At 46.0% G+C, this 24812-nt stretch overlaps 1 protein-coding gene across 5 annotated transcripts in view; it reads left to right on the top strand.

Moving 5' to 3' along the window:
* Mpp4 (MAGUK p55 scaffold protein 4) overlaps window positions 1-23823 on the top strand; it is a 47099-nt gene extending 23276 nt beyond the window's left edge. For 2 of the 5 annotated variants that reach the window (XM_063259575.1, XM_063259572.1), the window contains 14 exons: window positions 1027-1098; window positions 1832-2028; window positions 3788-3852; window positions 5669-5686; window positions 8029-8067; window positions 9561-9581; window positions 13921-13935; window positions 15090-15131; window positions 16155-16331; window positions 17819-17899; window positions 20800-20893; window positions 21240-21348; window positions 22381-22515; window positions 23358-23823. In XM_063259575.1, coding sequence (XP_063115645.1) covers window positions 1027-1098; window positions 1832-2028; window positions 3788-3852; window positions 5669-5686; window positions 8029-8067; window positions 9561-9581; window positions 13921-13935; window positions 15090-15131; window positions 16155-16331; window positions 17819-17899; window positions 20800-20893; window positions 21240-21348; window positions 22381-22515; window positions 23358-23549 — 1257 coding nt within the window. In that variant the 3' untranslated portion in view covers window positions 23550-23823. The remainder of the gene's footprint in view (window positions 1-1026; window positions 1099-1831; window positions 2029-3787; window positions 3853-5668; window positions 5687-8028; window positions 8068-9560; window positions 9582-13920; window positions 13936-15089; window positions 15132-16154; window positions 16332-17818; window positions 17900-20799; window positions 20894-21239; window positions 21349-22380; window positions 22516-23357) is intronic. The other 3 variants (XR_010050990.1, XM_063259573.1, XM_063259574.1) reach the window with 3 other exon arrangements.
* The last annotated feature ends 989 nt before the right edge of the window (window positions 23824-24812 follow it).

The following is a 24812-nucleotide window of genomic DNA, read 5'->3' as shown; positions in this document are numbered from 1 at the left end:
CGACTATCTTTATGTGGCTGAGACCCAGTGACTATCTTTCTCCAGGGAATCTGGGAGGAGGGAAGGTCTGCAGATGGCCACATACTGGGAGAATAGCCTTGCGTGGCCCCGCCCCTGTTCCTGGTGGTTAGAGCTGGGCTTCATAGCTTGATTCTCGAAGCCCTGGCCTTTTGTCCATTCTCGTTCCCTGAGTCACAGTTCAGCTGATGGCATGACCCCACCTGTCTGCCCCTTGCACACCCCAAGTGTGAGGGCTAAGGTTGATCATGATAGAGAGACCAGTCGTTCTCAAACCAGGCTCCTAGGGAACTCTGGGTCTCTGGAATGATGGCCAGAGACCGTGGTTGGGTGAGGCAGTGGGGAACCCGAGCTCCTGCTGTGCGATTTTCTGTGGTGTGAAAGGTGCTGCAAAGGGAGCTTGAAGTGAGTCCTGCAAACCACAGACACGCGTGCTTCTCTCTCCGCCTTCCAGCACTAGCCGCGGAGTTGCCAGGACAGTGGGATGGTGAAAGTCCCAAAAGGAGTGAGCCCAGTCCCTGGCTCTCTGCCACCTGTCACTGTGTGTAAGGGCAGTCTTCTTGGCCTCTCTTGAGGAGCTCCTCACTTCCACTTGGGAGCCCCTCCTCTTCCCCAACAGACTGGCATCTAGTGCAGAAATAGGTATTCAGGAAGTGCTTACTGAGGGGGTGGACAGGGAAAGTTGGAGAGAGAGCTTGTCTCTTTCAGCCTGCAGGAAAGGAACTTTGCAGAACAGAGTGCTTCTGACAGCTATGACATGACAGGTCCCTGGGCAAGGCCACTTCAATGTGGGTTTTAGCAACCAGTGACCCTGGATCCCTTCAGCAAGGGAGATGCAGAGCTAAGCTGATCCACAGCTTCCACTTCTGGGTGGCAGCAGCTGTTGATAATCTTGGTGGAGTCGCTCTGGGGGCTGTGGCACCTGGCAGTCCACAAGCAGGTGCCTCTCCATCTGAGCTGCAGACGTGCTAACTGCCTGCCTGCTGTTCTCCGTTTGTCATCATCCAGGCTATGTCCCGTGGTACAATCATGTTCAAGGTGGTTCCGGTTTCTGACCCTCCTGTGAACAACCAGAAGACGGTAAGAAGCCACTGAGCCGTTAGTCCATGTGCAGCGAACGCTCACGTCAGCAGCAGTGACGCGTATCACGCACAGCCTTGCTCTCCTCTCTACCACTCTGGACATCCATGTTCAACATTTCTCAGTAACAGTGACCCAAGAGAGAAAACAACTAACGGAGCACAATGAAAAATCAGGAGGCAACATCAAAAGTCTGAGTGAAAACATTTCAGAGCTAAGAGATTCTTTCCCTGTAGTGCTAGTTTGTATGGAACTTAGCTTGGGGGGTGTCTTGGTTACTTCCTCACTGTTGAGATGTGATACCTGATACCACAACTCTAAGGAGGAGAGGTTTCTTCCAGCTCACATTTGTAGAGGTTTAGTCCATGGTTGGCTGGCTCCAAGGCAGGGTGGCAGGGGACACAGGACAGGCCGAGGACAAATAGCTCAGGGCATAGGACAGGAGGCAGAAGCCATGGGGGAGGAGGAGGCAGAGGACCCTCCAGACCACACCCACTGTTCCCTCCTCCTGCCAGCTTCACCTGCAACCTCACCCCCAGCTCTAAACCTATCAGTAGACGACTCCCTCATGAGTGTCACGGCTCATGGTCCAGCGCCCTTCCCAAAGCCCCATTTTGGGGAGCATCTAGATATAAACCATCATAGGAGGCCAGTTCTCTTCTTTGGAAGCGAGGAAAGCAGGGGGAAGGTGGGCAGCAGCTCTTTCGATGGCACCATTTTGCCCTGCCCTCAGGTTCACGTTCGCGCCATGATTGATTTCTGGCCCCAGGAGGACCCTGCCATCCCCTGTGCGGATGCTGGGTTGCCTTTCCAGAGGGGCGACATCCTCCAGATTGTGGATCAGAACGACGCCCTCTGGTGGCAGGCCCGGAAAGTCTCAGACCCTGTGACCTGTGCTGGGCTCATCCCCTCTAACCACCTGCTCAAGAGGTAAGAGCCTCTCCAGGCCTTGGGACAGTGCCTCGCCCAGAGACAAGGGGGAAGGCAGACGGACACACATGCACAACCTAGCTTATAAATCCAATGTCAAGTTATTGACCCACCTTAGGCATTTTAAATACTAAGGGGACCCAGTAATCGTATCACTAGAAAATAAAGTATTTGGGAAACTACATAAACTTAAAAAGTACTGCAGTGCTACCATCATTCACATATTGAAATATAACCCTAAGACAACGTGTTAGAGGTAGGGCCTTTGGAGGTGCTTAGGTCATGAAGACAGATCTTTCAGGAAATGAGCTTGGTATCTTGCAAAAGAGCCAGAAAGAGGCTGGTTGCCCCTCAAGCCATGTGAGAACACAGCCAGACAGCACCATCGAGGAAGCAGAAAGTGCTCACCAGACCCCGAGTCAGCTGCTGCCCTGAGACTGGACTTCCCATCCCCAGAACCGTGAAGTACAATCTGTTGTTTATAAGCTCCCAAATTTATGACTTTGCATTAGCACAGCCCGAATAGACCGAGACCAAAAGGTATGAATCTTGCGAGACCAAGCAGGGCCATAGTCCCAACAGCATGCTCCTGAGATGTGATGGGACCACCAAGGAAAGAAGTGGAAACAGCAAGAAGCAGATGTCGAAGGCTCAGCCACGGACAGAAATCATGAAAATGAGAACAGTGAGGAAGGCCAAGCAGGGATGATTGACGAAGCTGGGTTAAAAGTGCAGACTTCATGGTTTCCTGATCTGACAGGGCTGGAAACTGACTGGGATTAGCAATCTGCAGTCATTGGTAATCTGGGTACAAAGTAATTTCATTGCAAGAAACTGGTAACAACAAGGACAGAAAACTCTTAGAAACATTTTGACATAAAGCAAAGAGAAATAGCTAGAGAGAAAAGTGGCATGACATGGCAGAATTTTTTTAGAGGAGGTAAATAAAGTTAGTGATAATAATCCAGGGAGAGGAAAACTTTTATGATACAGAAGAAAGAGAAGAGCACTGCGCTGTGGACATCCCAGAGCCGCAGGACAAGGCCTTTTAGCCTGATTTAGGGCCACTGACAGGTCCCCCCCCCCCGCCGCCGTAACAGGAAAGAGAAGGCAAAGGATGCAGGCACAGTGGGGGGACAGGACACCTGTGGACATTCCCCCTGATGCCCCTGTGTTTCATCACAGCGGGGCGCCAGGTCCTGAGCTGAGTTGGGGTAGGTGAGGAGGTGTTGGGAAGAAGAGACACGGTCACAGGTCGGTTTCCGGGTACAGGGCAGGTTAGATGGGAGGTTGGATCAACAGCAAATCAAGAGAGACCAAGGGAGTGCTGGGCCATGGCACTTAAACTGCTGAAGGGGCTGAGGAGGTAAACAGGTGAGGTTGGTGAGCAGAAAATAAGATTAATGGATTATAGGTGACTGCAGGACCGATACACTGTTAGGTCTGCAAAGACAGAAAGTGTGGGCAGAGAAAGGGGTAACAGGAATGAAATAGAGCTGGGGCACAACCATGAGGGTGGGCAGTGGCGGAGGGTTAGGAGCAGCGTTTTCACATGACCGAGTCAAGACCCAGTCGTGGTGACGCCCAAGAGCCAGGAGAGAGTGGGAAGCTCGGGCACCACCACACTTTGAGCAGGCGCAGGCCCTGTAATGCCTCTTCCTGTGTCCACATGCAGCGCAGCCAGGGCTGTGGCCTGGTCAGCCACAGTGAGCGTGCTGACCACAGCAACCAGCAAATCACGGCATTCTTTTTTGCATAGGAAGCAACGGGAGTTCTGGTGGTCTCGGCCATACCAACCTCACACCTGCCTCAAACCATCCATATGTGAGTGTGCAGGGCCTCAGGCCCAACGTGAGCATCTGCAAACACCTGTGTCCTCTGTCCCAGACCATATCCCTCCCAGGTCCTCTAGATGTCACCCTTCCCCAAGAAACCTCCCCGCAGCTGGCCATGAAAATGCAAATATGTGTGTGTTGGTGGCACACAAGTCACCACTCTAAAGGCTCTGCAGCTCGCGTGCCCTGTGCCAGGACTAACACAGGCTGCACAGCTCCCCACAAACCTCCCTCAGGCTCTATCAAATTTGAGGGCTTCCTCTGACCCTCAGAGACCTATGTGACAGTTGAGTGTGCCTCTGAGGGTGGTAATGGGCAGGTGCTGCCTGGTGGCTGGGTGGTGGTATTCCAGGGGCGGCCAGGTTGGCGATGTCCGCAGCATCCAACAGTTGGGAGCCCCCCCCCTTCATGCAGAATGCTGTGCAGTGGCGCAGGGTGGGGTTGGGATGAGAACAGACAGGTGGGGTCCCTGCTGGTACCAGCTGAGGGAGGGAGGCCCTGGGAAGGAGTCAGCAGGGATAGGGGACTGGGGTGGAGGGTTCTGGGACTCGAAGGCCCTGACACAGGTGACACTGCCACCCGCACAGATGGCCATGGTATCCTGCACCACCTAACTCTACTTCTCCAAACCAGAAACTATGTTCCTTTCCCTTTGTGCTGAAAACACAGAATGACAACCACAAAGACATTTCTAAAAGAAGGAAGCACTCGGGTAATACCTACTTGGTGGCAGTGTTTTGTTGTATCTTCTGTTTGTGGGCTCAGACCTCAGCTAACTCAGCCAGAGGTGTAACATTGCTTCAACTCTTTTTAACCTAGTATCATATCAGAAAACTTTGGAAAAGTTTTTAAACAAATCTAGATCTAGAATTCTTTGACTCGCTTTCCTATTTTATTTATGAAAGACATGCAAAGACGCTGAGTAGTTTCTGATCAGATCTAATAATAAGCGTGACCCCTGGTGGAGATGTACTTGCTCATTTAGTCTGTGTGGCATTGGTGTTAGACCTTCTGGAAGGCCATGCTGAAAGCAGTTTGAATCACCCTACAATGATTCTCACACACCCTTGAGTCCGTGAATACAAGGACTGAGCTGCTGAGATAAATGGGCACCGTCACCAGGGATATTTGATGGATCTTGGTCACTTTCTGAACTACCAGGTTTAGAAAGTGTCAAAGTGACACTGCCCTCTGCTTAAGTCTTACCAGAAGGAAAAATGATCTCTAGAACAAGCTACTGCATCAAGAGGTAGAGGAACAGGAATATCCCAACAGTGTGCAATTTTATTAATAAAGAGTTTTGGAGAACTGGGGATGAAGCTTAGTCACAGAGCACTTGCCTGGCTAGCATGTGCAAGGCCTTGGGTTCAATCCCCACCCTGAAGAAAAGTTTTTAAGGCTTCCAGCCTATGTTAGTTTGCAGATGATTAGTGAAAAGTTATCTACTGAAGAGGCACTTACTGTTATCCCTGTTTTCTTCTTTTACCTCTTCCTTTCCTCTTTTCCTTTCCTTTAGGATTTGAGCTCCTATAGAATGCTAAGCCAAGTACATGAATTCAAAATGAGCAGAATGCAGCCCTAATGGAGCTCAGTGGGGTGGTGTGGTAGACTTTGCCAGGCTCACAGTCATATTCTACTCCACTAATCTCCACTGATTAGTATTAATTACAATACTAATCTCCACTGAGTGAATTTTAATTATAATCATTAGCGCTTTGCTTTTCTAGTTGTAAATTAACCAGAGAAATGAGACTATGTGTTGTTTTTTGTTTTTCTTCCTGCTTCGATCATTTGTCTTTACCCAGCGATTTCTATGGAAGAAGGTAAGAACATTTTTAGAAAAAAGCCTTGAACACCCAAGTGCCCTAGAAATTTCCCCTACCTTTAAAAGTTCATTTCACGGGCCTGGGGATTTAGCTCAGCAGCATAAGCGCCTGCCTTGTAAAGTAGGCAATAGTGAGTTCCATCCCCGGTACCGATAAAAAGGAAAAAGACAAAAAAAAAAAAAAAGTTCATTTCACCTGTTTATTAAGCTCTTTCTGTGTAACTAATAGTGCAATAGCACAAAAAGTGTAATTATCCCAACAGTGTGCAAAATCAAGGAAAGACAGGTAACATTTGTACACAGCTCTAACATCTCCATGGTACAAATTCAGAGTTGTGAAGCTGATCAGGTGTTTTGCTTTAACTGCTTTATACACAGCTAATAAAAATACCAAGGTAAGGAAATCATTACTACTATCATCTTATGGATGAGAAGATTGAGGTTCAGGAAAGGTAGACATGGGTCTCTGAAGCTGCAAACCAGGTAGGCTGCATTCGTGCTCCCATCTGTCTGAAGGCTCCTGCACTGGGACTAGGAGCAAGGGCACCTTATGAGCCCTTACCCTTTGCCCTCCCAATGAGGCACTGTGATGTCACACGCACGCACGCAGGGACACACACATAGTCCCAGCAGGATGCCTGCATGCAGTGGGGACAGACAGAGACGGGCACTCCCCTTAGCCAAAGCTCACATTCATGAGCCACCCTGGGAGGGGAGACCCCAGCTGCAGAAGAACTTTTGAGAACTGATTGGCCCACATGGGCTCCAACTGTGTCCCTCAAGGACAGGAGCAGAGTGTGACACAGGCAGGTGACGGCAGAAGCAGGCCTGAAACAAGCAGGAAGGGGCTTTTGTCACAGGCTGAAGACTGCTGTGAAGGACAGCAGGGAGGGTGCACACTCAGTGCACTGTCCCGGCTTGGGTTGCTATAACAAGATACCACACGCTGGGTGGCTGGAGCATGGATTCTCAATTGTTCTGATCAGGTTTCCAGCAGAGTTGGTTTCTGGTGTGGCCTCCCTTCCTGGCTTCTAGATAGCTACCTCATTACTCTGTGCTTGTGCAGTCTTTCCCAAGTGCATGGTTAGGAAGAGAGAGCTTTAGGGTCTCACCCTCTTTTTGTAAGGCCACTGGTCCTAAGGGATGAGGGGCCTTTCTCATCTCTAAAAGGCCAGGTCTCTAAATACAGTCACACTGAAAATGAGCATTTCAACATGGGAGTGTTGTGGGGAGTAAGCCAGCATGTGGAGCGAAGCCAGGCCCTAGCCTGAACCCTGGCTCACAGGGCAGAAGAGCCAGCGCCCTGCGCTGTTACTGGAGATGTGCTCCTTCTCTCTCACCTTCATCTGTGACTCAGGAAGGACGTTGTCCCTGTTTGCTTTTTTAAAAATGACAGCTCTGGTTATGCTGGGTGAAGCAACAAACTCACTGTTGTAAATAACTGAACTAGAAAATAATCTCTAAATGAATATAGGGATTAAGGGACAGAGCTGAAAGCCTCATTACATCACTTGTTTATCTTTGCCGCTGCTCGCTGAGCTACTTAGGAGAACTAACGATTCTACATGAAGTAACAGAATGCTGTCGCAGTGTTATTTCTTAAAATTTATCATATTTCATATCTCATCTCAGAACATCAGTGGCCAGGGGTGGGGCACACACGTGTAAGCCCAGGTCTCAGGAGGCTGAAGCAGGTGGATTCAGTCCTCGGTACCATGAAAAACCAAAGATGAAAGAGAAAAGGAAAGGAAAAAAGAAAGAGAAGAGGACATGTTAAGATATTCTGACCAGGCATGATGCACATGCCTGTAATCTTAGCTACCCAGGAAGCTAAGGGAAGTGTTCCAGGCTCAGGGGAAGAATCGTGGGTCAGCTGTGCAGTACTGAGATGTGAGGCAGAGGAGTGCTCTTCCAGAGGCTTCCTGTCCGTGGAGCACCATGAGCCTCAGGCTGAGTGGCATTCTCTCATTCACTTGTATGTACCTCCACGGAAAGACGGTTAGCGTTATGAGCCCGTGCCATGTGCCTGAGCTTACCCTGCACGCTCTGTGGGAAGCTTATCCTTTTTGGTAGGTTTTATCACCAACTCCAGTTACAGAAGGACCACAGAGGCCTCAGATAACCAATCTACCCAGCACTGAAAAGCATTCTGTGGTATCTTCTCTTAGATCCTATTTTCCTCTAAGACAGCAGCGCACACCTCATAACACCAAGAGAGCACTAGTTCTGAGAGTGTGGTACTGTCGGTCTGAATTTGATTGACATCCAATCTACACAGGGAATTTCTTTAATGTGGACACAGCTGAAGCTCTAATTCCCCGTTTCTGTGCTGTTTTACAGACGATTACATGAAGATTGATGAGAAGTGTGTGGAAGCAGGTACCCTTCCTTCCTGATTGATGCAACCCAGGAGAAAGGCAAAGTGCCTCTGTTAGGATGACCCAAGTCCTCCTTGGGGGAGAGGGACTGGCCACCCATTTCCTGTGGTTCCCAACACCATGGAGTGGACTAGCACCCCGTCCAGGCAGAGACACCCAGTGTTCCCGCCCAGGAGCATAAAGGCTCATGCTCCGTGAGCGTGGAAAGCAGTGCAATGCCAGGTGGTGAAAACGCAATGTGTATTTTTTTAATTCTAAAGCTTGATGCCAGAAGACTCTAGGATAGACAGAGGGTTCCAAAATTTTGGGAAATGTATAAAAGCTTTTCACTTTTCTATATGTAAGATATTTTTTTAAATGTCCTTATAAAGGCTTTTTTTAATTTAGTGGCAGTACCAAAATGGCTTGGGAATCACCAGGGCTTTGTTAGAGAACTATTTGGAAGACATTAACCTGACAAGTTCATTTTTCTTGGCTTTGTCCTGTATCTGGCTTTTGGAAATGAAAGAACTATCAGAATGAGCTATGTATAGTTCCCAAAACAACTATAGAATTCCAACACCACTTTATTCCACCAAGTAAACATACTGGTTTTTTAAACTTGCATAATATGCACTTCCTTTCAAAAATTGTGATTAAAATTTTATTAAATACATTTACAGTTTAAAATTCAAAGCCTAGAAAAGCACATTCAAGACGAAGTTCCTCTGCTCCTTCTCTGGACCCTGTTTTCCCTCTCAAGCCATGAGAGTCCACCCACCCCTGGGCCGTTGCTCCAGGCCTGCAGGACCGGTGGTTTCTCACGCACACCACCCTGCACCTGTGACTCTAAGAAGCTTCTGTGTAGCACAGAGCCTTTTCTTCATCTTTTCTGACAGCTTGCTGTATACAAATTACTTTTTGTAGAGATCTGAGTTATGTCCAGTTTTTCCCACTATGAGCAGTATTCAGTGAACAGCTTCGTGAGTGTCATTCCACACACAAATGGTCACCTCAGCTGTAGGGCTGCCTGTCCCAAGGTGCATGCACAGTGATTTTGCTGCACATTTCAAACTGACCCTGTAAAAATCCTGGCTTCTTAACCCTTCATCTCTCTTTAAAATGCTAACAGCAGTTGTCTTAACAGACACAGAAAGTAGCTGATGTCTTGCTTTCCTCAGTCACCTGGACAAACCCATTCCCAAGTCTCCAAGACTTCCTCACCCCTTGGGGCCCTGTACCACCTTCCAGGCCTTCCTCGACATTTGACTTTGCCCATCCTTCTGAGCTGCTTCTAAATTCTTATCTTCTATTATTCTATTTATTGTATTGAGCTCATTACAAACCGTCATCATGCCCACTGTACTGTGACTCCACCTTGTGCCAAGAAACACATTTTCAGGTAGTGTCTAGCGGAAGAACAGCTCAGCAGTCAGGCCACTAGGATGCAGGTAGGCTCAGCCAAGACAGTATTGAAATGACATTCTTATTTTTTGTCTCCATGGAAAACCACAGATGAAGAAACATTTGAATCTGGTAAGTTAAAAATTAATATTGTATTTGGTGCTGCTTTTTAAATGTATATTTCATATTTTGATATTATTTAAACATTTAAGGATGTGATTCAATAATTGTTTGAATGCAACCATGAAGTAAAATAAGAATAAAAGTAAACATGTGAGCTGATAGATATGTTCATTTGCTTCCCATAGTAACCATGTTGTATTTCTATATATTCTGTAACATAGATTGCAAACCTTGAAAACACATAGTAACATTTATTATAAAAATCACTGGGCATCTATTATGGATTAAAAACTGGTGGTCAACTTAACACCAGCTGAATTAAATCAGCATGGTACTGCATGTAGACAGTCCACCTGAGGAAAGTTGCCAGCATAAATAGATATGTGGAGAAGGAGAAGCTACACATTGTGGGTTTCTCTAAGTGTTGCTGTTTGAGCCGTTGCTTCTCCTGGAGGAGCTCACCATCACTAGACTCCCCAGTATGAGTTCGACCATTGTCATCAGAAGAGCTCGGGGCCTCCGTGTCGCTGAGGATGTCTGTGGTGCCTTTCAGGACAGCCCTGGTCTTTAATAGGACTGTGACTTCTCGGCACCAGCATAGAACCCTCAAGCTATCAGCACAGCTCCTTCATCCTGCTGGCATAGACTTTCTAGCTTCCACTGCTGACCTTTGGGCCTTCCCAACACCAACCCATAAAACAACCTGGTTTGTGTCCTTCTTGTGGTCTCTAGACCTACAGTTGGATTCGTGGGAGGCACTGTGATGGGCTCTAGGTTTTCATCTGGACTCATGTAGGGCATTGCTATGGGATTCAGACCCTTAGCTGAATATTCCAGATCTTTGGTGTTATGGATAGATTTCCTGCACTTTCTTCTGTTAAACTCTGGGTGACCATCATAAAACAATATTATAAATTCCATGTCCTGATTCTAATTGTTCTGTGCACAACCCCTGACTACAACAGCATCTGAGGCAAGAAGGATCACTGAGCATTTGAGGCTAACCTAGGCTACATAGCAAGACCTTGTTTCCAAAAACAAACAAACAAACAGCCAGGCTGATGGTACACCTATAATCCCATCACTTGGGAGGCTGAGACAGGAAGATTACTGTCAGTTTGAGGCCAGCTGGGTGACATAATGAGCTCAAGGCCAGCCTGAACTATATAGTAAAAACTGTTCTCAAAAAAAAAAAATCAATAAAGAGTATGGCCATGAGACAGAGTAAGTGTCCAATGCTGTTCACTGTGGGGCATTCTGAGCTCTGTGTGGGGCAGGTTTTGCCTGTCATGTAGTGTGGGCATCTCTGGCAGTCCAGTTGCCTGCAGGGTAAAGTGGGACCTGCTTGGTGGCAGTGGTCCCCATGCACATCTTCCTGCTGGGCAGACCCGACACAGGGGTAGATGACAGCTTCTCTGCACCTGGCACTGGGCCATGGCGTCCCCGGTGGCTGTGCAGAGGCTTGGGGACAGCGAGTCCTCTGGAGTGGGTGTGTGGACCCATGTCATGGCACAGTCCTGGCTGCTCCTCCACAGAGAGCGAGAGAAGCTGGAGGTGCAGCATCTGCACTGAAACTGCTTTCTTTTCCCTCACTGACGACACCTCGTAAGGATCAAGTGTCAACCTGAGGGATATACTGGTGTCATTAGGACAAAACAGGCCCCAACGGGTGTTCCTGCCAGCCTGGGGGCTGTGAGCAGGCCTGCCTGGCTCCCCTGACTGCCTGCTCCTATGCCTAGTTCTTGGGTTTCCCCTGCAGCCCGGCGGACCAGCCCTACTCCAGGGAAGGTGGCTCCCTCTGAATCAGACAGGGGAAGTCTGGCTGCTGCCCCGTGGAGCACTCATCTCCTGCCCACTGCTGCATAGCTCTTCTGTCCCTGCGCTGCAGGAAACTCCACCCCTCTCACTTCTGGGTCCCACTGCTTCCAGGTGGGTGGGTGCAAGCGTCCCATTCTCTAGAGTTATGCCCAGGGGTTTATATTTCAGTGTGTAGATGTTGCAGAAAGCAGACCAGACACGGGGAAATGGCACCAAGGAGGCTGAGGAGGCAGTTTATTACACGGATGGGCTTCTGACTAGGATTTCTCAGAAAGAGCCAGTCCTGTGCTGCGGGATTTTAGGGCTTTTAAGGAGAAAGTCAGCAGGGAGTTACAAAGGCAAATTCAGCACATATGATTGGACAGTTGGGTGACAACATGGATTCCTAAAGGAGTTTAAATATTTCAGCTTACATCATAAGGCCATCAATTATACAAAGCATGGGTTACACAGAGGAAGAAATGTTCTGTTAGATTTAAAGTTACATTACAAGGCCATTAGCACTATTTATACAACATACAAAGGAACAATTGTTCTATTTTGTTTTGTTTATCTTTTTGAGACAGGATCTTGCTATGAGGTTCACACTGGTTTTGAGCTCATTTTGTAACCCAGGCTGGTCTCAAACTTGTAACAATCCCTCTACCTCAGCCTCCTGAGGGCTGGGTTTACAGGTGTGTGCCACCACACCCGGTGTCTAAAAAAGAACATTTGAGGTTACATTATCGTAAGGCCACCTGTTAGACAAGCTTAGGCAAAGAAAAGAATATACTGTTATCAGGTTTGTTTGGACACATCTGTTTGACCTTGGCGGAAATTCTGGCAGCTTTTATTTAAAATTTTAAATTCCCTTTCATAGCTATATATGGGGTGTGACTACCTTTTTATTTTCCCTTTATGTTACAGTTAGAGAGTCACATTGATTTTTAAAGCCATATGTGTAGCAGATTGTCACATGAATTTCATGTCACTAGAGTAGAAAGGTTGGTACATGTGTTATGAAAAGATGACTTTGCGAGGGGCCGAGCTGGTCGCCACTCACTCCAGTGACTACTCAGGGTTTATGTCACTTCTACATTCCCGTTTTCCTTGAGATAGTTGGTCCGTCACCGATGATTTATGTTTTATACCTGACTCCATGTTTGGGATTGGCTTCACTTTTCATTCCCCTCCATTGTACACATCCTTCTCTGTTCACGTCAGTGCTGAACCTGAGGCTGTGGCCTAGGGGCACTGGAGGCATGGTGGGCACTTGGGGATACCCTTCACACAGGCCTGCTCCCTGGGTGTGAATCCTAGGTCTGTCACTCGGGGACTCAGCCTCTCTGCAGTTCAGGCCAAGTCCCCATTGTGGAAGGGCTTTCTCCACAAGGAAAGGCCTAGCGTCATGCCCAGCACATGGCAGGAGCATGGGAGGTCACTAGTGGCACTGCCCAGAAGCCAGTCCCTCAGGGGTGACGGCTCTCAAGGGCAGCAGCAATCTTCGCCCTCTGGAGCCACTCAGAGGAGAGCCTCTCAGCACCCAAGCCCCGTTTGGTTAGGAAGGAGCAGTCAGTGCCCAGCTGGCAGAGATTGTGGTAGATACCCAGGGCAGTCGCTCCTAGGGCTTTCTCTGGTCACTAAGACCTCTGAGCATAACTCAGACTCTTTCCTTTCTGCTTGGAGAGAGATAGAATGTGACGCCAGGAAGGAAGAACATTGAAAAGCCAGAGGTTGGCGGATGCTCTGCACGATAGCGCTTGCCTGGCATGTACAAGGCCTCAGGCTCCATCCAAAAGTAGAAAGTAAAAATAAAATATTTAAAATGTAAAAATTCAGAAAATACAGCTGCTTCAAAATATCAAGACGACAACAACAAATTATTTGCTTTGGATTTAGGTCCCCTCTAGTCAAGGGGCAACTGGAGAGGACAGCAAGGTTATTCAGGTCCTGGGAGGCTGCAGAAACTGCTCCTCCCCGAGCTCCCCAACTCAGCCTCTCTTAGGGCTGCACCAGAGTGGCCTTTGGGAGAGGGACAAAAAGGCTCAGAACTTGTCCTTTGTAAATCTCTTTTTAAATGTCCTTTTATTCATCATTATTATTTTGTATTATTTCAGTGCTAGTGATAGAACCGAGGGAGGGCCTTTGCACTGAGCTCTAGCCCCAGGCCTTTTTTGTTGTTGTTGTTTTGAAACACTTGCAATTTGCAGCCTTCCTGCCTCAGCCTCCTGGGATTATAGGATTGCACACTCACCCTGGCTTCAAATCCCATTTTATGCCAACCAATAGTGTCTTCGAGGTTGAAAAGCCTCAGGGAGAGTTTTGTAGGTAATGTCAGAAGAAGTTAGTGGCCCTGCAGCAGAATGAGGAGAGATGGGCCTTGGAGCCCTGGATGTGCTGTCCGGCTGCCTTGCCAGGCCTTACCGAGTTACAGCTTCTGCTAACGTGACATAGATGCTTGCTCATGTCGTTTGCGTTGTTCAGTGGCTGACTTGATCTTCTCAGAGGCTTAACTTCTTCACATCTCTTTCTGCATTCGATGCACGTCCAGAGGAACTTTCGGAAGGTAACTGCTTATTTCTTTCCTGAGCACCCACATACAGCTGTGTATAAGGTCTTTTAGTGCCACATAGTGAATACCCATAGGATGTTTAAGATGATGAGATGGTATTTTAAGGGTCAAATCAATGATTAAATACCTGATTTCATGCCACGAGTCTTGGTGGCACAAGCCTATAATCCCAGCGCTCGGAAGACTGAGGAGAATCAGTCAGCGTTCAAGGGCAGCCTGGGTGGGCTACATGGACTGTTAAAGTCCAGTCTGAACTGTACACTGAGGTGCTGTCTTTTTAAAAAAAGGAAAATATGCTTACTTACCAGAAGAGGGAACTGATATTGGAGTATTTTCTTTGTATTTTATTTATTTCTTTATTTGGTACCAGGGATTAAACTCACAACCTCATGCATTCCAGGCAGATGCTTATGCCACTGAGCTAAATCCCCAGTCCATTCTTTGTATTTTAAAATGCATATTTTTTAAAGAGTTGAGAAAAGAAGGTTATTTATTACTGCAGTGATAAAAACAGATTTGCCTAAGTAAGAAGGAATGTAAACGTAAATAATCTGAAAATGACATCCTCATACTATTTTTTCTGGATTTTATAAACAATTGCTTGGACCCAACAGAAGCAGAAATGAGACTCAAGACGAGCTCCAGATGCTACAGTTTTCTTCCCTGTCTCGTGTTTCTGGTCAGTCAAAAGCAGCCAGTTTCCACTGGGCAAGCACGGTTGTACATTAAAGTGAAGCACTCTGTAAGGGAGAAAAGAAAATGTGATAAGAATCTGCAAGTTAAAGCTAAAGCAAGTTATTTTTTATTTTTTAAAGTCATCTTTCTTACAATATGTTTACAAAGATATATCCTATTTTTGTTTGTTTTCACTATGGCTCAGTATCTTTCTTGTAACATGAAACAAGGCCGAAGTGGTGTCCAGTTCTCAGTCTCATTGGGCTCTTCAGTCACTGTTGCACAGGTCCAGAGAGTCTCACAGGAGCTGTGGGGATGCCTGGTGGCTGGGCCGAGAGTGACCTTCGCCATGCTGGCAGCTGGGTGTCTTCCACCGAGGCCACTTCAGTGGAAAACCAGAGGTGTCTTGCACATAGAGTCTAAGTGATTGTCTCCTGGTCCTCACATAGTCTGTTCCTGCCTCTCTGTTCCAGACAAAGAGGAATTCGTGGGCTATGGGCAGAAGTTCTTTCTGGGTAGGTGACAACTGTGCGCGCTGGGGCCGTGTCAGTCTCCAGTGAGCCCCACGCCCACCAAGGCTCTGTCTGCTGGTGCACTTTCCACACCTGCTCCTTGCCTGGTTCCCTGTCCACTTGTTCTTGTCAGGAGCCTGACCAACTGATTATGTGTCATTGTTCTAATTGCACTGGGTGTCTCCTTGTTACTTGTCAAACATTAACTGCTTGGTTTTCTCCCAGACTGTTCCCTGACCTGCTTATCTTGCTCTAAAGGACCAATTTCAGAGCTGCATTTCTATAACCTATCATCTGGCTAGGGCTTTCTGAAGATCCAGGCCTCTCCCTTAGAACCACTCTGGCTTCCTCCTTCCCAAGGTGGGGGAGAAGCAGGGTGCAGTGGGGAAGCCGGAAGGTCAGCTCCTCAGCCTGGGTGCATTTGGTGACCTTCGCAGGGGCCTCCTCTGCACCCCAGTAGTTACCCGGCTCAACCTGCCGCGTGTTCTCGGCTGCTCACCTAACCCCACGGCAGGCTCTGGGCCCGGCTGCCACACCAGTTCATCTTCCATATACCCTTGTCGCCACCTCGGCCCTCAGGTTCCTGCCCACCCTCGGATCCCAGCACATCCCCACTGCCCTCTGCCACCTGCTGTCCTCAGATCTTCCTCGGCTGCTTCTGCTGCACACAGACAGCATTCCAGGGGTTCACCTGCACTGCCCATCCAGAGGAGCACTGTCCCACTGTCACCCACCCTTTCCCACGCTGACTGGGGGATTGTTGTTCCCATGTCTCCTCCTCAGTGGAGGAGGAAGGGTTGACATTAGCTGGACTGCAGCCCAGTGCCTTGCACATGGGACACCGGGACCCAGAGAGAATACGCGGGTGTTTCTTCTCTATCACCCTTTTCTGCAGCCCCAGAAAGACAAACTGTGGCACGGCCCACTGAGGCACAGCCCACTGGGACCCAGCACCCACCTCACCCCATCCCACCTGCCGCCTCTGCACTGCTCTGTCTCACGTTCTGTGGTTTCCTCCCTGCCCAGCTGGCTTTCGCCGCAGCCTACGCCTCTGTCGCAGGAAGTCGCACCTCAGCCAGCTTCGGGCCACCCTATGTGGCACAGGCACTGGTGGTGGCTGTTGGACTGTGGGGGCTCCGTATGAGGAGGTGGCCAGGTACCAGCGCCACCCAGCAGACAGGCACCGCCTGGTTGTGCTCGTAGGTACGTGCCAGCTGTCCTCTCACCCGAGAGTTCCCCTAGGCTGAGGTACTATACTGGCAGCAGCAGTAAAATTGGAATTCTTGGGGCTGGGGATTTAGCTCAGTGGCATAAGCGCCTGCCTTGCAAGGAGGTGGTTGTGAGTTCGATCCCTGGTACCGATAAAAATGAAAAAGACAAAAAAAAAATTGGAATTCTTTAGGAGCCTCCTTATCAACATCCTTTCTAAAAAGCCCGTTTCACATATGTGTTTATAAGTAATTTTTTATTGCAGCAAGTTTTAAAAACTTTTTCATTTACAATTGAATGTGATGTGCCATGGTGTGTGTAAATATGTGTAATAAAAAAGGTTACAAGGAGGGTTTTCGTTTGTTTGCTTTGTTTTTGCCTGTTTAGAATTGGTTCTATAAGCATAGATGCTGTACTCACAAGATGGGGTCATTAATCTATATTAGGAAAAGAAATCCTTAGTCCATTTCTTTAAATACCAGGCTTGGGGGCTGGGGATTTAGCTCAGCAGCATTAAGCGCCTGGCTGGCAAGTGTGAGGTCATGAGTTCAATCCCCAGTACCCAAAACAAAACAAACAAACAAACAAAAAACCAGGCTTGGTGGCACGTGCCTATAATCACAGTTCTTGGAGGCTGAGGTAGGAGGGTCACTATGAATTTGAGGCCAGCCTGGGCTACATAGTGGGTTCAAGGCCAGCCTGAAGTATATAATGAGACCCTACCTCCCAAAAAAAGAAGCAAAAGTCTACATCTTTTGTTGTAGACTTTTAATGCTAAAAAAAACAGGCAAATGTTGAGCCAAGTGTCCAGCTTTTGTGGCCACAATATCCGCAAAGTCGTCCCTACAACAGTGAGAAGTTGTCTCTCACTTCCAGCTCCTTGCTCATAGTGACAGCTCCGAAAGCGAGGACATGTCCAGCAAGCAGGACTGGCCACGTCATTGGCTGGGGCCATGTGGAAGCACAGGCCCTTTGCTCAGGAATTACTCAGGACTCAGGTGGAACCACAGGGCACATACTCTAGCTGGTGTTCTCTGAAGCACCGCCCAGTGAAGTCAGCTGGACATGAAGTCAGCTCTGCCTCCAGCTGGAAAAGCACTTGCTAACTCCACCACCCTGAAAAACAGGGCCCTGAATTCTGGAAGTTACAGACTCTGGTCTAGACTGATTTCTGGTTGGGATTCCATGGCAACTTTACTTGAAGTAGAAATGCAGAGTGTCTTAGATTATCGGGACAGAGACCAACAGAGTCTCCTCACCCCCAGCATTACATCAGAGTGTGGGCTGTCAGATTCCTGTGATCTCTACCTCATCTCCCAACAGTCAAGGGCACAGGTTACTCCCCGGCCAGCAGGAAAGTTTGCAAGACTTTTGTGGGGTTGTTCCCTAATTTCCCTAAAAACATTTGTGCACATTTCTGCAACAGAACAATTGATACTGATCCACATCTACTGACCTCTGGATATGACTTTTGTGTCTAGGGCCTTCTGGCGTTGGAGTCAATGAACTGAGAAGACAGCTTATTGAATGTAACCCCAGCCGTTTTCAGAGTGCTGTGCCACGTATGTTCTGTGTTTCTCGTTCAGTGGTTTAGTAAAACTTCACCTCTTCAAAGGGCGGCTCTCAGTGAGCTATGCCATCTGTGTCATAAAAGTTTAGGACATAAGGGATGTCCTCAAGTATTTCCCATCACTTTTTACTTTATTTTGGGACTGGAGATAGAATTCCTGACCTTGCTCTTGCGAGGCAGGTGCTGCACCTTTATTTTAATAAAGAGGAATAGCTTCTGGTGTGTAGTCAGCAAGGCCTTTTATATGTGACTCTGTTTTCTGTATTTCTAACAATCATAGAGGCAATTTCTCAGGGTCTCTGATATTCAGCAATAAGCCAACGCTTACTTCGTACTGCAGAGCTTCTAGCACTATGCTTGGCTCTTGACTCAGCTTAGCTTTTATTCCTAAAAATTTTAATGTTTGCATACATAACTTTACATAAAATTTTAGTATGATTCTATTGTACACGGTGATCTTATTTCCTTTTCACCCAGGGTTGCTTTATTTCACACTGCTACCAACTCTCAGACTTTCCTTTGTGAGTTGTTTCTGCTTTTTAAAGTTTAAAACATTTAAGGCCAGGCATGGTGATAAATACTTGTAATGCCCTAGCATAAGGAGGCTGAGGCAGGAGGCTCACTGGGAGCTCAAGACCAGCCTAAACTACATACAAGACCCTGTCTCAAAAAAAAAAAATGAAGTGCAATTCTAAAAATGCATTATTGTTTTATAGTAGGAGTAATCCATCCCAAAAAAAACCTCTAAAAATCAGTCTAAGAAAACCTGCTTCATTGTAAAAACAGAAAAGACTTCAGATAAAATTTTTTATTTCCATATGAAAAATAGTGTATAACTCGTAGTCTCTAATGAGTGAGAAGGGGGTTAAAGTGTTCACAAGCTAACTAACATGATTGGGAAGGGCAGACTGAACCCAGCACTTCTGAACTGGGCTACATTCCAGCCCTTTCTACATCTTCTAGTTTTTATTTTGAGAATCTTGCTAAGTCCCTAAGTTTCCCATGCTCCCCTGGTTCCATGCCCTGCCCTAGGATCGTACATGTGTGCCACCGTGCCCAGGTAAAATTAAACTCTTTGAGTGAGGAATGTGGAAATGGGTTAAGCCCCTCACACATACCAGGGTATGAAAGGGTGAGAAAGGAGTTGGGTGTGGTGGCACATGCTGGTAATCCCAGTTCTAGGAGGCTGAGGCAGGAGGATATTGCTGCAAATTCAAGGCAAGCCTGAATTACAAAGTGACAGTCTCAAAAATAAAACAAAACAGATACCTCCGATTATGCAGCAACTCATAGACTTTAACCTTACAAAATTTCAGTCCAACAGAAACGAAGGAGTTATCTTAGGTTGAGATTAACACAATTCAGTGTCACTTAGAAGCTATATTTTTTGGTTTTCAGTGGGAGGCTGTGTAGGAACTGTAAGGAGGTGAGGAGAGGACTGAACAAAGAAAAACAAAAATTACCCCAAGATGAGACTTATTTTTGAGTCCCTTGAGGGTTTGTAATTTCTTTGATATTTTAAGGATTTTTTTCAAGTCCCTCCTGGCTCATTTCTATTTATTGATGTCATCAGATGTTGATAAGATTCATCCTTAAACTCTCAAATGCAAATTCAGGAATTTGTACAACCAACGGTAATTGTATGGTGGGGAATAAATATAATCCAGCTACTCAAGAGGCTGAGAGAGGAAGATCACAAGTTTAGGTCAGGATGGATGACTTAGCAAGACCACGTCTCAAAATAGAGTTAAAGGACGGGGCTGTAGTAGTATATATACTGGCGTGCATGGTGTCTCTGTTGCCAGGAGACAGACAGACAGACACACAGACACACATACACACACACACAGAGACAGAGACAGAGATGCAGAGACACACAGAGAGAGAGAGAGAGAGACAGACAGACAGACAGACAGACAGACATGACAGAGACAGAAGAGGCAGAGGCAAAGATACAGGACTCTGCTGTAGTGGGGTAAAAAAGGCTAGTACTGAAGCATCCAAGCCAAAGTTGAAGTATGTGTTAGAGTTTTCACAGCCTAAGGCAATGCCTGGAACCTCAAAGGCACAGAGTATGTGTTGGTTGAATAGTAGATGAGCAGATAGTAAATGAGTCACTTTTAGATATTTGACGAACTTGTGCAATTCTACCAGGTGCTACTGCAATCTAAGGTCTACAATCACACTCAAGTTGCCACATGAAAGAATTAGACAAAGTCTAGACCTGGCCAATCTTTCCCTCCTAGAATCTCCAAAACTGACCGTCATCCCCATGTGGGTATTAATGCATTTGGCAAGACAGCAGAATGTCATAGGCTTTCTCTACTTCAAATCGGGGACAATGGAATAGTAAGAAAAAAGAACAGTTTAGGAAGAGGAAGAATACTTGGGTTCTAGTTTCAGCTTCGGTTTCCACTACCTAATGAATGTGGGCAAGTTAGTTACTACTCAAAAACTCCAGCTGCTTATCAGTAGGATGTGGACAGTAACATTTCACCTAGCCAGCAGTGCTGGAGACTAAATAAGATACCGGGAAACATAATGTGCAAACTAACAGCATCACTGGTGTTGCTGTCTCGGAGCACACAGGTTCCTGGGTTCACACACGACCCACGAGTGCCTCCTTCCAAATAACAGCAGGCGTCCCCTGGGGGCACCCAAACATGTTGTTCTTCGCATCATGAACTTTCAATGAAGGATGACAGATTTAGTGATTTTTTTTTGAACACTTGTGCTTTCTTACACCAATTTTGGTTTTGGTTTTTCTTTTTCTTCTAGCATTTTATTTACTTATCTGATCTTGTATTTTTTTGTTTTTATTGGATACTTTATACAAACTGGAAACAAAAACGTTTTGAAGATTCTGAAATCTTTAATTCCCCTTTTTAACAGATACCACTCGTTCCCCAAAGAGTTATGAGATGAATGGGCGTGAGTATCACTACGTGTCGAAGGAAACATTTGAAAGTCTCATATATAGTCATAGGTAAGGTTCAAAAGCTAATTGTTGTTCCTGGTTATTTGACATTCAAAATAGATTCTTCATTTTTATGTGCCATCCAAAGCTCTGAAGAGCGAGCAAGGAAATGTACGTTGATGTACTAACACATACACAGCAATTCACTGGGTTTATAAAGGAAAAGAACTGGATTGTGAATCTCAAAGAATTTGAGAATTTGATGTTAGTCTCCAATATTTTTTCTCCTGCTGAATATTAACTTTTTTCTAGAAAAAGCTACATATTTACATTCAGCCCCACTGGCATTTATTTTCATACTACTACCAGTACATACATATAGGAGAGGTTCTTGTCTTTTGTCATGTCCTGGCAGGATGCTGGAGTGCGGTGAGTATAGAGGCCACCTGTACGGCACCAGCGTGGATGCTGTTTGCACAGTTCTTGATGAGGGAAAGATCTGTGTCCTGGACTTGGAGCCCCAGGTGGGTTTGCAGTGGGATATTTTCCGTATGTCTCCGAAGTCCTGTATGCATTGTGCATATGCTGTAGGTTAGGGCTGAAGCATTTTATCTGTGAGCCTTTTACAACTAAGACACCTTACTTATCCATGGATCAGGTTAATTCTTGGAGCATCAATTACTAACATTGTGTTTTCAATTGGAGTACAGCCTCGCTTTTCACACACACAAAAATGAACTGAGTGGGTGGCCATAAAGAAAAAGTAGGATCTTCCTTGAATTGATCTTAATGACAAATATATCTTAAGAAGCAGCCTCACACAGGAGGTAAGCTTCCTATGTTGTCACATCTGTGCTACTTCCCTGTGACCTCCCTCGTGTGGGACCCAGCAGGGGTGAGCAAGTCATGGTAGTCAAGAGCATGCCATGTGAGGCCCAGTTTGCTCCATCCTTATATTTTTCTTTTACTTAAAAATATATTATGTGTGCTACAGAGAATGGCAGGAAGAAAGGCTTTTTCTTCATTGGGTCAAAGGCAGTGGTCAGTTTGGCAAGCTAGCAGTAGGATCCATATGAGGGGCAGCCGAAGGAAAGGAAGAGGGTAAACAGCTATCCATATTGAGTGTCAGAGTTTTTCATATGCAATCCTCCATCTGTAAGAAAGAACTTACTAAGATTTCAGTAACTAGTTATAACTAGAAAGAAGAGTAAAGATTTGAGCTTAATTTTGATTCTAGAAACCCACCTCTGGACTGTTAAAAAAATTTTAGTATAGAGTAGTTGGGAGTACATGACACCAGACTAGCTAAAAATAATTGCTAATTTCAAGGCCTTAAATTTTCTGTTTTTTTTTTTTTTTTTTTTTTTTTTTTTCCCCTCTCATTGAGACAGGGTTTTGCTGTGTAATTCAGGCTAGCCTTCAGCTCACTTTGTAGCCTAAGCTGGTCTCAAACTTGCAACAATCCTCCTAAGGCCTTAGAAATTTTGAGAACATTCATTACTGACAAGGAATTCAGGACTTCTGTTTCTAAATATGCACTTAATTTTTCTATGTAGGATATTCAAGTGGCTCGAACCAGTGAACTGAAGCCCTATGTTATATTTATAAAGCCATCTAACATGAGTTGTATGAAACAATCCCGAAAAAATGCCAAGATTATTACGGACTACTTTGTGGACATGAAACTCCAGGTAGATCAAGTTTGGAACAGTGGATGTATTTGGAGTCCCCAGGGAATTTAAAATTGTGTTCTCATTTTTATGGCAGTCTAAACAAATCAACAAAACTATTTCTGGATCATGTGTACAGTCATTTGTAAAGGAGTAATGCTACAGGATTTCAATGCTTGCATTTGTATTTGCACTTAAAATTGTATTGAGAATAAGTTAAAACGTTTCAATTGTCAGACAAAAAGAAAATAACAGCATTGAATTTAATGTATTAGTGACAAGTAAAGCCCTATGATCTTCTCTGAATGAACATTTCACAATAGAAATAAATAATATTCCAGCATACCAGAGGCTCAGGGAGGAGGATCACCACAGGTTTGAGGCCAGGCTGGGCCACATAGTGAGTTCAAGCCCAGCCTAAACATAATAAGACCCTTTCTCAAAAAAGCAAGGAGACAAACAAACAAGACAAAACAAATAGGTAATACTGTAGGTGAAAAATATTACCAAAAAATACAGGGTAATTTCAGTATAAATCAACAGAACTAGATCATACATTCCTCAAGTGAGAATTGGCCATTTTGCGTTGCAAAATGATGTCATTTGTATCAGATTAACGTTCATTTGAGTTACATAATTTATTTTTATGATATAGTTTGAAAGCCTCAAGTGTGTAGACAATGGGGTAAAATAACTATGTGAGAAGTGATGGGATAATTTATTTACAAATGATTATATTTTGTAGTTTAGAACAGAGGGTATTTACTTGACCTCATTGTTCTAATACTTGTCTAATATGACAGTATAACAAATTGTGTCTGTGCTATTAAGTCTGTGCTATTCATTTTTTATTTTTCCCGAAGGATGAAGACCTACAAGAGATGGAGGAATTAGCCCAAAAGATTGAGACTCAGTTTGGTCAGTTTTTTGATCATGTGATCGTGAATGACAATTTGCAAGATGCATGTGCCCAACTGTTGTCTGCCATACAGCAGGCTCAGGAAGAACCTCAGTGGGTACCAGCAACATGGATTTCTTCTGATACGGAGGCTTAATCAGGCCTCTTGCTTAAAACTAGAGTTTTAGCATTGTACCCTTGTCACAGAGACAACAGCAGTATTTGAACCTAATAATGTGAGCTGGTTTATTCAATCATTCTTATTTGAAGAAATGCATGGTTATACACGATATTTATCATATGTATTGCATAGTTCCACAAGTAAAATTTTCCTGTATCTTATATGAAAAATTTTCCTGTATATTATATGAAACAGCGATAGGAATAAACATAATGTTAACTCAGACAATAAAAATTTTTCATAGCCTGTATACTGGCTTTGTATGATTCTGGGAAAAAGACCTTTCTTATATAAAATAGGCAGTATTCAGTTTCAAAAACTGTATTTTACTTTATGAAACTTATTTTATGGAATTTCTTTTTACAAAAAGTACCCACCTGACCAACTCAACAAGAAAGATCAATACATACATTTCACATCTAACATCAAAATCTAAAGAACGGCAGTCATCAGTTACAAATCAAGCTACAAGGGAAAAAAACTGTCTTTCTGATCAGAGGTATAACAATCACTAATTTTCCTTAAAAGCTAACATCTCTATGTATGCCGCCTACATTAGTAAACGGCAGGCGCGGCAGGCGCGGTCCGGGAGGCCTGAGGATGCGAGTCCCGCGGGCTAGATCAGCGGGATTTTCTCCATTCTTCCCTCCTCCTCGGAGCTGAGGCCAGGCCGCGCTCCGGCCGTGTCCGCTCTTCTTCGCACTCTAACTTCCTCCTCATCCACATCGCACTTCCAACCCCAATCTCTTTCTTAACTAGAAAGCCCAGCACAAGGTCAGGCACACAGGCGGGCGGCACAGTGCCTGCATGGCAAGCGCAAGGTCCGGGTTGGATCCCTGGTACAAAAAAAAAAAAAAAACAAAAAAAACAAAAAAAACCGCCGAGTACATGACTCAAAAATAGGCTCACTTTCGGGTCTGTGACAGTCACAGCTGCGGGAGGATGGGCCAGCGGCTGGGGAAACGAGCGAACAGCCCACAACACCCGCGCGCAGCGGAGGCCGCCGGCCTGCAGCCGCGCGGCTCTGCGCCAGTCTGCGTTGCCACGGCGACGCGTCGCTTCGCAGCCCAGCGTGCTGGCCCCGAGCGCGGCGCAGACACGACTCAAACCGCCCAAGGACAGCCTCTCAGCTGTCCAGAAGAGCGCCGCCGCCCTGTGGAAATCTGTGTATCAAGCTCTTCTCCAATGTCGGCCCTGCCAAACAGCTCCCGCGATCACCTAGACAACCATGGGGGAAAG

This window comes from Cavia porcellus, unplaced genomic scaffold, assembly GCF_034190915.1.
Source record: "Cavia porcellus strain 051 isolate PalLab524CR breed Dunkin Hartley unplaced genomic scaffold, mCavPor4.1 scaffold_12, whole genome shotgun sequence".
NCBI lineage: Eukaryota > Metazoa > Chordata > Mammalia > Rodentia > Caviidae > Cavia > Cavia porcellus.
The sequence above is the reverse complement of the archived record's forward strand: the minus strand, read 5'-3'. Positions and strand labels throughout refer to the sequence as shown.